The sequence below is a fragment of the Meles meles genome, chromosome 5 (assembly GCF_922984935.1).
Source record: "Meles meles chromosome 5, mMelMel3.1 paternal haplotype, whole genome shotgun sequence".
In the NCBI taxonomy this organism is placed as follows: domain Eukaryota; kingdom Metazoa; phylum Chordata; class Mammalia; order Carnivora; family Mustelidae; genus Meles; species Meles meles.
Window position 1 is genome coordinate 14,803,411 of NC_060070.1, and position 12,147 is coordinate 14,815,557.

Genomic DNA, 12,147 nt, shown 5'->3' on the forward strand with positions numbered 1-12,147 from the left:
GCATTTTGTGATACATGTTGATAATTCATAACATGATATGTTCATTTTTTTTTTCAAATTTAGGTCACATTAAGAAAATGGGAGCGATTTGAAACAAACAAAGAGACAGTGGTCAGATACCTTTTTCAAACAGGTTCCAGCCATGAGCGCTTTTTGAGTTTTAGCAGTTTGGAAAGTTTATCTTCAGAACTGGAACAGACAAAGGTATATCAGTCTGACCGTACAATCCCTCAGTACTCATTATTCAGAAGCAAAACTGTTTTCATCCCTTATTACAATTAATTATTATAATTATTCATTTAATCAGTACTTCTTGTTTATTGATCGTCCACTCTTCAACATGCTGGTCAGGTTGTTCTGGGGAATGAAATAAATAAGATTTAAATATCAAGAACTAAGAAAAATTTTTTATTAAAGTGGAAAATGGTTAGTTCCCTCATAGATGAATACTTTAAAAAAAAATCTTTCTGAAGGCAGTAATATTTTTAACTGAACCTTGAAGGGCAGGTAAGACATAGAAAAGCAGAGTGTGGGACAAAACATGAGCATTTCTATAATGGAAAATGGCATGAAGTATGAGACTGTATGGAGATTCTGTTTTAAAGCAGAAAAATGGAAGTACAACTGTAAAGGAAAGTTGGGCCATATTACAAAGGTACTGGAAGGTCTAGGCCACATGGAATTCTTAAAGGATTTTATGCAAAAGAGTCACATGATCGGAGCTATACTTTACAGAGATGCATTTTTTTTAAAAGATTGATTGATTTAAGAGAGAGAGAGAGAGAGCGAGAGCGAGCACACGTGCATGTATGTGCAAGAGAGGGGAGGGGCAGAGGAAGAGGAAGAGAGAGAATCCTCTAGCAGACTCCACCCTGAGCATGGAGCCTGATGCAGGGCTTCATTCCAGGACCCTGAGTTCATGACCTGAGTCAAAATCAAGAAACACCACTCAACCGACAGACCCACCCACGTGCTCCTAGGGAGAGAGATTTTTAAGCAGTGTAGAAAATTGAAAGGGTGCAAGACTTGTGCCACAGGATTCAATTAGAAATTTACTGCATGTCGGTATTAATATGGACATGAATTAAGGTAATAGGGATGGCCCTGGGAACAGATGCAAGAGGTAGAGAGTAAAGGAAAGGAAGATATCCCGGTTCTGAGCCCGATAGACACCCTGGGAGTGAGACAGGAACTTGGAGGAATGGCTGTTGGTTGAGGAAGATGACGGACTCAGTTTGGGACAAATTGAGGTTGAGGCTCCAGTGAGACATCCAACAGATAGTACTTAGTAGGTGTGTTTCACGAGCCCAAGCCTATAAGCCCAAACACCTTAGAGAGTCAGAGCAGACCAATACATTGTCTGAAACATTTAGAGAGTTGTACAGGTTCTTTTGGTTCCCTTTGTACATATTTTGGGTTTATAGAATGACTGAGTTAGTATAGAAATGTGTTAGCCAATGAATAAGAAAGAAGACTCCTATCCATCAGGTAGTAACCTTCAGCAAGTAAACCCCTGTGCTTCTTTTTTCTTACTAGGAAAAAGCTTAAAAGGTTTCTGTCTCTCATACCGCCAATTTTGTATTCTCTCTCCTATTATTAACTCACTGGGAAGTTTGAAGTCTTATAAAGCCATAGAATTTTTCAATTCTGTATGATTTTTATCAGCCATTTAAATCAAATATCATTTTTAATTTTAATTACTTTATATATTAAAACTCTATCAGGTGTCTTTTATAAATACAAACGAATCTATTGGGTTCGCCAGGTTACATCCAGAGTTTCTGATACCTTGTGGTTTTGATCTCTTTGAATAGATTTAGCAGCTGTAGATGAAGCAAATGTAATGTTTTTAGCCTTACTATTAAAATTTTCTTTAGCTAATAACCTTGCATACTTTGGGATTGGTTTAATAATGTGAGCGAACATTCTCTGAACACATATACCTATATATGTAGATACCTATATAGGTATAGACATATGCTTGTCTATTCACACGATATTTATCATCTTTAATCTAGAAAACAATCCTAAGCAATAGGTGTCATGATGAATCCTATTGTGTAAGGAGGAAATATAAGGTACAAAGTTTTTTTTAATTATTTTATCCGGGATCTCAGGATGACTCACTGGTGACTCACTGGTGAGGTTGGGATTCAAACCTACGAGAGCTGAGGCCAGAGCACACACCTTCAGCCCCTAGGATTTTCATTGAAAAACTGAGCTACTTTACTGTTTCTGTATACTGTCACACAAGCACATGCCACCTAGAATAATTGTTCTCTACTTCTTTGCTCCCTCAACATTGTTAATACAGCCTTCACTCCATTTGTAGCCCTCGTGTGGTTGTGCTAAAGAACTTGAGTGCATTCTGTCACTGTGGGGTAAGACGTCCCTAGCAATATCATGTTTATTCTTTACAGCAAGCCTTGACTGATGAGGAAATGAAAATTCATAGTTATGTGACTCGAAGTTACACAACTATTGAAGGACAGAGCCTGGTTTCAACTCTAGATCTATCTGATGCCAGAGTCCGTCCTTTCCTGCCGCATCCTACTGCCACTCTTGGGTCTTCTTCTTAGGGCTTAGAGATAAAGCCTTATAATATTACTGTGTTTTGGTTCAATTTGGTTTTTATCAACATCACTCTGTCCTTTGAATTTTTCTGCCTTGTGCTTTCCCCATACCCAGCTCTGACAGAAAGCTCTTAGAGCGAAGGTATATAAGCATTTTCAGATTTAACACCACTTTCTCCATGTTTTTCTTGGGCTCTGGGAAACACTAGGGGGGAAATACTGTTTTACGCTTCTGATTCTGTTCATAGGGTTTGGAGAGATTATGCTGTGAATCAGGCTTCACAAATGAGTCCACCATGACTCTAAGCCCATCACACCAACAGTGGACATTTATAACCACAGAATTTAATGTGACATTGGCAAATACCGATTCCTGGGATATTATAAATCTGTCACGACGAGGAAGCTGTATTTACCCATTTTTATTCTATTAAATTGCTGGGTCCTTCTCTGAAGTAATGTTGATATTTCTATGAGGACTTTAAGTCTTTCGAACATGAAGATACAATAGTATTATGTAGTAACTGTCTTACTTGGCATTTTGTAATAATTCTGGGAGATACTCTGTGGGAAGAGGTGGCTGTCAGAAGTCTCACTTTTGAAAATACTTACTTTGGATTTCTTCATTACCTATTTTGGAAAGAGGAGTTTCTGATCCAAATTTAAACCTCCCACAAGTGTCTCTTACGTGAGAAAAAATGAGACACTAAGGTAATTTTTTTTCACAAAAGATTATCTCTGCAATTAGCTTTTTAAATTCAGTTTTCAATACATTTACCTGACAAAATTCAGGCAACAGCTTAAATTTACCGTGCCTCATCCATATTAAATTCATTTTTGAATTGAAGTAGTTCACTATTAATGAAAATCAATATGTAAATTTTATAAACCCTTTTGTCCTCAATTTTATGTGAGAGACATAAAAAAAGCGATAATCGGCCCCTGCTAGAGTGCCGGGCACTTAAAAATGAAACTGCTGGTGAGCTGCTGATAGCAACCTTACAGGAAACCATTACTACCTGCATTTTACATGCAAGTCTGAAAAATAATTCACCACAGTCAAAGAACTAGTAATTAGCAAGTCTAGAGCTCCAGTCCAGGGTCAACTGGTTAAGAACTTATCTTCTTTTCATCATATAGTATAGGTATACAGTGAATAAGATTTAACAGCATTAAGATCAGATGATCTCTCTTTTCAGGGAACTAGTTAACAATATGTTTCTTTATAGGTAAATATCAGTGATACACTGTATTGACTAAGATATCTTTCAATTAAATAAAAAATATTTATATTAATTGACCTAGAAATCTCCTATCTGTATGACTGAAAAAAAATCAATCACTATTAATCATTGCCTGGATGGGGCCTGTAATAAACTAACATATTTGTAGAGAAGTTAGTTAGTTATAATGCAGCTGAGAATTCAAAGCAGTAAACCCCAACTAGGGAACCAGGGAAAAAGATTTTTGTGAGAATTGTTGGATAAATATGAAGGTAGATAGGATAGAAGATAGAATAGGTAGATAGGATAGAAGATAGAATAGGTAGATAGGATAGAAGATAGAATAGGTAGATAGGATAGAAAGTAGATAGGATAGAAGATAGAAAGTAGATAGGATAGAAGATAGGATAGAAGGATAACTATGTCTTCCTAACAATGATAATCTCTTTTTCTAGGAGTTTTCTAAACGAACAGAAGGTATTGCAGTCCAGGCTGAAAATCTTGTGAAGGAAGCTTCTGAGATACCCCTTGGGCCCAAGAATAAGCAGCTGCTTCAGCAGCAGGCTAAGTCAATCAAAGAGCAAGTCAAAAAATTAGAAGACACACTTGAAGAAGAGTATGTGCTTGACAAGTCCTAAACTTACTTCTCTGAGATAAAGTTTCATAGTCTTTCCTGTATATTGTATTCAAAGCATTCCTTTAAAATCTCAAAGTGTCTGTGTATTTCAGCATGTTTTGAGGAAGCACTCACAGTTCAAAAGAAAGTATCACCAAGACAGAAACCATCGTCTATATAACAGAGCAGAAAAACATAAAAGATGTGGTTTTTGCATTGTAAACTGACTTTGTTCATGAGAAAGCCATATCTATTCAATTCTGTGGCCTTCATACAATCTGAAAAAGAATGAATATTTAAAATATTTTTTTTTTTACTGTATTGTTCTGCTGTCACCAGTTAGAAGGAAGAAGAGATATTTTGGTTGTGTAGATGCTGGGCCTAAATATGTGTGACATAGACCAAGTGTCTCCATCTCCAAGAAGCTCACAGAGCTTGTTTATAGTGCCTCCATATTTGAATAGTCACTGATAGATATACTGTTTCCAAAAATTAACTTCAAAATTTATTTTACTTTTTAACATCTAATATTTGTTTATTGAAAAAGAAAGAAAAAATAGTTTAGCCTGGGGTATGCTATTATGTGCACAATGAACACACAAAAGAATTGTAGGGGAAAATATATGAAGATACGGCCAATGTTCCTCAACATAATATGGCCACACATTTTTATTAAAGGTTCTTTACTGGCAAATCACCAATACGTATTATTCTTAAGATATAGAACATGATTTCTAAGGTGGATTTTTAAACTGTAAAATTTGTTTTTAATACTAGTAACACCTTGAAATTAACATTGTACCTTTGCCTAAACCTTAAAATTTGTTAAATAATTTAAAGGAAATTATGACTCAAAACTTTGTGAACTTTATATTAAATATTATCCATCAAGTTCTGGAAATAATGAAACACAGAGTTTATTAGAAAAGAAGCTACTTTTATTAGAAATATCCATTTGAATCTATTTCATTTGAAAACTTGCAATATAATTTAGCTTGTATTACCTGTACTGATAGGAGCATTAGGCATATCCAGGGTATACATTTGAGACTGCAATATTATTTAATTCAATATTCAGTGATGCCATTGCATTCTTCTTGATGTCTTCAAGTGCCTTTTGGTAAACGGGGAAATTGTTTCATTTTTTTTTTAACCCAAGGATGTATCAGTTCAATGATATACTATTAGTTTCTTAGTCTTTTTCTAACTGAAAGCCATAATCACCTGGTTATATACGCATAGCTAACACAAACTGGACATCTATAGCTGAAACTTTGTTCACTAGATTTATAACAAATAAAGCCCAGATTTTCTAAAAGCAGTTAGGGTGCTCATGTACAAGACCGTACGTAGAGTCTTTTGGAATCAAGACTGGACCAGCATGGGAGAACAGCTAAAATCGTTACAGATCATAAATTGCAACTTAACTCTAAAGATAGAAACAGTTCCTGTAAGGCAGCGTGGGATTCAGAGTACAAGCTCTGTCTTGACTCGTAAAGGTACATTGTATAAAGATCTTTGAGTCTAGAGCATCCCTGCAGTATCTCTGCTCTGAGAGCAAAAGGACCTTGTCCACGAAAGGCAGACTGCTAAAAGTCTCCGTGCACTGGAATCTTTGTAGGCAGCTTATTAAAAGTCCTGGCAACTACTGGCCACGTGCAGAGTTTACCTAGATTATACCTGGATTCAAACCCCTTTGGACCCAGCTATATTTTTTCTGAAGCACAGTTCCATTCATAACATAGTGTAGATACTACCTCGTTAAATGCTCATTCTCAGAGGAGACAGAGAGGAAGACTTGAGGACTAAATACTCAGATCGAAAGTGCATTTTTTTCCCTTTCCAGTAGTTTCAACTTTGACTTCGTCACAAATGCCTTTGCTATCTTTTCATCTGGTGATTGAAAGGAAAATGTATTGTTGTTTTCTATTAAAGTGCTGCATTTTATTTACTTAATTTGGTTAATTTTAGTATTAAAACCATGGAAATGGTGAAAAACAAGTGGGATCATTTTGGCAATAATTTTGAGACCCTGTCCGTCTGGATAACTGAGAAAGAAAAAGAACTCAATGCCTTGGAAACTTCGTCATCTGCCATGGACATGCAAATCCACCAGCTCAAGGTGACCTGCTCACACGTTACATTTATAATCCATGTCTAGCTTTTAAGAACTCCTTTCTTACATGTCATCAAGTGCTAGTTGGCCCCACGATCAATCTTTCACTGCTATGTGACTCTATTAAAATTCAATTCACACAAAATGTTGAGCTGAGAGGTCTTGATTGATACTGGGCAACACTTTATAGTTGGAATTATGTATTAATATTTTCTGACTTATGCATTCAAAGTCAGTATTGTGTGCAATATCATTAAAATGTTTTTACGGTTACATTTTTCTTTTCCTTGATTCTGAATTAACCCCATTGGAGTGTTCTGTTGATTTATCTATACCACACGAAATGGATTCATCACCTACAACGGTACTTTGTGTCATGTAAATGTCTGGCTCCAGTATTATTGGCATTTACCCTCACAAACCACAGGGGGGAGCAATTACTTCCTTTACGCGAAGACCTCAGACTCCACTGCTCAAACGCACAGACTGCATTTGGGCACAGACTGAGATGCTCTGATACTTTTGCTATCCCAGCTCTAACATGACCACATGTGTAGACTGTCATTGTTCACTTCATTCAAATAGTTTAAGAAAAAATGGACTGAAAGAAATGAATTCTTTCTTTCATAGTTTTTATGCAACACACTTTCAAAATGCAGCCATCGAATTTATTTATTTATTTGTTTTTTGGAATGGGAGAACCCTCTGCCATTTCATTCAATTAAAAACAGTAAAATAAATACCAGGTAGTTCACATTTTTGCTCAGAACAAGTCATTACCATGTTCACAGTGCAAGGGTACAATGTCACTTAGCTATGATTACATTGCTGGGCAGATTATCCTGGTTTATCGTGCATCTTTTGCAATCAAGGTTACATGGGATCTGGTATATATGGAGTCTGCTTATGTCTTGTGTGGTGTACTAGGAAAAATAGATGTCAACCCGCTAAGGAATATTCATGAAGTGTGTTTAATCTCTAACACTGTTTTTAAAAGTTGTCATTTGATCATTTCACTACATCCTAAGTAAACAAACAATACCACTTTAAATGACTTTATCAAAAATTTTCTTCCAAAAAATTTTGGCATACACTTTTTAATGTGTTTATTCTTGCTATAATTCAGATTATTATTTAAACCTTAATTCAATTCCAAGACTTCTGAAATATATCAGTGACCCACTGTCATCATCTCTTTACTCTTTAGGAAACAAAATGATAACACATTTTATTTTTAAAAAGATAAACATTCAGTTATATATTTCCATGCCAGTAGCCTTGAAATACATTTTAATATTCCAGTATAATATTTTGAAAACATCTAAAATGTATTCAATGAATATGGATAGTAGGGAAAAAAGTGTTTGCTAGAAATAAGCAAAGATGTTGTGGAATACACTGGTGCTGTGAAATTTAGGCAAATAATTCACATTCTGTTTCCACTCAGAAGACCACACTATAGGAAACATTAGAAATAAGGTAACAATTGTCATGGTGTTTCACTTTAAAACAACCTTTGGATTAAAACGAATGAAGCATTGGCCTTGTCATGAAGACATTTTTCTTTAAGCCCACTTTTAATTCTTCATTGCATGCTCTTCCAAATTGACCGGTTTTCTTATTCTTAACTGGTAATTTACAAATGACAAGAACATACACTGGGTACCTCTTCCATCTTCCCTTTTTGGATTAGAATCCAACAATATGATTACATAGTTTACATCTATGAGTTTGTTGGTAACAAGTATTCATTACTCTAAAAACTAAGAAATTTTGTCTCATTTTAGATTGCTTCACTGAGCTAGTGCAAACACCTAGAACAATTTTGGCACATAGGAGACACCAAATATGTATTTGTTGAATTTATGAGTAATTTTTCTAAAAAAAAAAAAAATCTTGAAAAACAAAAAAGAAAGGTTGTATTCATGTTCAAATAACAAATATCTATTAGCTATACCATGGTAGTCCTGCCTATGAAAAGTAAAAATAAAGTAACAAGCACCTGGCACTAATCTAAATTATTCCTGATCGTCTCATCTAGACAATTTATTTTTGACTATGTTGTCTCATGTAGACATAAGTCACATTTTTTTTTTCCGTAGGGTAACTGAGACTTGTCTAAATTTTTGGCTTTATTGGATTGGAAGATTTGGCTCTTTTTCTCAGAGAAATCATTTTCATTCTCTTATGCATAAATAAGCCTCTGTGTTTATGACAGACATGCCTCCTTGCGCCCACAGACATCCTTGGTGTCTTTCAGTACTTCTCATGTGTTGGCTGATACATAAAGTGTCATCCTGTTCCAAACGGAAATGATACTATGTAGTTTCTTCACTGTGGGCCCACAGCTAATGAGGAAGCAGGGGTTCAGAACAGCATCTGCAGGATTAGCATCTCCTGGGTGTTTTTTAGAAATGCAATATCTTGGCCTCACCTTAGACCGGCTGAGCCTGACTCCCTGAGGATGGGGGCCAAGTGATCCTAACATATTCCAAATTTGGAAACGACTGGCATAAAGACAATACATTTGAAAAGACTTGTTTTGCAGGAGTGGAATCAGACAAGCTTTTAGTTTGGTAAATATGAAATACTCAGCTACATTTGAGGAAAATTAAATGAATGTCAACATTAGCATTTCTATGAGTTACTGGAACACACTGCTTCCCAGTTCAGCTAGTAAAAGGCGTGATTTGGAGGATAAGCAAGGAATTCTCTTTACCTTTAGAGATACTTCTTGTTTGGTAAAACATGAAATACAAAAATGAAAACTATGAAACACAGGGACATCTCCCTGTTTACTTCTCTGCAACAGGGGTAGGTCTTTCTCTGATTCTTTATGCACCGAGCACGACCACCTTCACTTCACATTTTCCAGACATTGTCTGCATATCTCTCCTCCCCAAATGAGGTCAGGAAACTTATAGTGTTTGTTCCTAGGCTGGTCTCTAATGGCCCAAGTGTGTTGAAATGTCAGCTAAGAAGCCCTCTCCTGATTTTCTCTCTGTGCAGAGAATCTGTTATTTCAGAAAGACAAGCTTACTCAGCCTATATTGTCATTTTTTTCTTGTTTTAACTTTTAGGTCACAATTCAGGAAATAGAAAGCAAGATCAGCAGCATTACAGATCTAGAAGAAGAAGCTCAGTCTTTTGCTCAGTTTGTCACCACTGGAGAATCTGCTCGAATCAAAGCGAAGCTGACACAAATAAGAAGGTACTGGGAAGAACTCCGAGAGCATGCTCAGTGTTTGGAAGGAACGATCCTGGGGCATTTATCTCAGCAGCAGAAGTTTGAAGAGAATCTTAGAAAGGTAAGAATGGATCCATGCGTGCTGTTGCATTTATAATGAAATGCAGTCAGTAATCCAGAAATAGTGAACTGAGGGAAGACACAATTTGCTAATCGTTTACCCAGTTGTAAATGATGACTAAGCTTTTAATCATTCCTGTGATAGCTTTTTTGAGGGAATATAAAAATGACATTACCCATTGTGTTCAGATAGGCATTAAGGCTTATCTATTCCTTTCAAATAATAGGACACACTGATTTTAGATTTTTAAGAAATATGTGTATTTTAACAATCTTATTGAAAGTTATCAAAAGAGATAAGCATGCTGCTTCCTAGGTGACTTTTTCTGCCTCGATGTACATTTCCCCCACATTATCTTTATATTTTGCTGATGTTTTAGATCCAGAAGTCTGTGTCTGAATTTGAAGATAAACTTGCTGATCCACTTAAAATATGTTCTTCAGCCACAGAAACATACAAAGTCCTCCAAGAACATATGGTAAGAGGAATTTGGTAATTCCTGCTTGAAAACATAGTAAATGTTTTTATGACGGTTAAAATTGAAAGGATTTTTATGTTACTTGAGGAATGACATGTATCAAACATGTTCGCATAACACAAGAAGTGTAAATATGCAAATAAGTTTTTATTAAAAATGCATATTAACAGAATATTCATTTACAGCATTTCTTTCTCATACTTAAGATGTGATTTTTTTTCTGATTTTAGCTTTAGTAAATTCTGTTACTTATTGTGAGCATTATAAAAAATTAAATGTGCATAAAAACATACATGTGCAATGGCGGATTTTAGATTTTTAACCCACAACAGTCGGATGTGCAAAGAATATGTCCTCAGCAACCTTTTACCAATAACTAGCTTTTTTGGTCTGCTACCTGAACTGGTGACTGTTGATGGGTGTTCGCAGAGCAACAGATGCCTTTGGTGTAATTTAGGGAAAGGAGCAAAGAGGGAGAATCAGGCACAGAGAAAAACCAACAAGAAATGTGTTAATTTACAAAAAGTATCTGTTACCCCTCTCTATGTGCACGTGTGCCGAGGGAAGGGGCTGTAGTGATAGAAAGCAAAGAATTGACAAAAGCACTTCTGGAAAGGGGAGTGGAATTTGGGATTTGAATACTTACAACAAGAATGCGGGGGTCTAGGTGGCTCAGTCAGTTAAGCTTCTGCCTTTGGCTCGGGTCATGATCTCAGGGTCCTGGAATCGAGCCCTGCATTGGGCTCCCTAGTCAGTGGGCAGTGGGGAATCTACTTCTCCCTCTCCATCTGCTCTCCCCGCTTGTACGCTTTCTCTTCCTCTCTCTTCCTCTGTCTTAAATACATATATAAAATCTTCTTAAAAATGTATTTTTGTGCTACTTAGGTAATTTTTTTAAATACCCAAAACGTGAGGAAAAGTAGGAAAACTGAATTTCATGGAATTATTTTAATAGTTTACTAAGTTAATAATTGAGTACCAAGAGGATACTATTCTATTTTTTCTAGTGTTTAGATTTTGTAAAGCAAGTTATTTTTCTCTGCCTTGATTGATCTCTAAAATGAGAATAATGAAAAAACGTAACTGTTAAGATTCTTACGAAGATTAAATGAGTTACTATATGAAATGGATGTAACATAGAACCTGGCACATCCTGAGACAGGATGATATGATTATCACTGATTCCTTTTTTTTTTTAAAGATTTTACTTATTTATTTGACAGAGAGAAAGAGAGCACAAGTAGGCAGAGAAGGGGGGAAGCAGGCTCCCCGCTGAGCAGAGAGCCTGATGCGGGGCTCGATCCCAGGACCCTGAGATCATGACCTGAGCCGAAGGCAGAGGCTTTAACCCACTGAGCCACCCAGACGCCCCATCACTGATTCTTGATAGCAGCTATGCCAGCCATAATGTTGCCTATATATATATATTTGTATATATATATATATATATTTTAAGATTTTATTTATTTATTCGACCGAGAGAGATCACAAGCAGGCAGAGAGGCAGGCAGAGAGAAAGAGAGAGAGGAGGAAGCAGGCTCCCTGCCGAGCAGAGAGCCTAATTCAGGACTCAATTTCAGGACCCTGAGATCACGACCTAAGCCAAAGGCAGAGGCTTTAACCACTGAGCCACCCAGGCACCGCCCCCCCAATATATTTTTTATAGAGGTTACGGCATGTTACATATAGCTCTTGTAAATTAAACAGTGTTTTTTTAAAAAGTCATATTTGGCATAGAAGGAATAATAATTTTCACAAATTATCTGAATCATGAAGGAAAAGTTGGAATTATTCAGATACACAGCAGTAAATTCTTATTTTGGGGAGAGGCTT

General features: G+C 36.2%; 1 protein-coding gene across 12 annotated transcripts in view; it reads left to right on the forward strand.

Annotated features, from left to right (window-relative positions):
- SYNE1 (spectrin repeat containing nuclear envelope protein 1) overlaps positions 1-12,147 on the forward strand; it is a 469,526-nt gene that overhangs the window by 180,925 nt on the left and 276,454 nt on the right. For all 12 annotated transcript variants that reach the window (XM_046005238.1, XM_046005239.1, XM_046005240.1 and 9 more), the window contains 5 exons: positions 64-204; positions 4,252-4,412; positions 6,384-6,534; positions 9,609-9,836; positions 10,216-10,314. In XM_046005238.1, the coding sequence (XP_045861194.1) occupies positions 64-204; positions 4,252-4,412; positions 6,384-6,534; positions 9,609-9,836; positions 10,216-10,314 (780 nt within the window). The remainder of the gene's footprint in view (positions 1-63; positions 205-4,251; positions 4,413-6,383; positions 6,535-9,608; positions 9,837-10,215; positions 10,315-12,147) is intronic.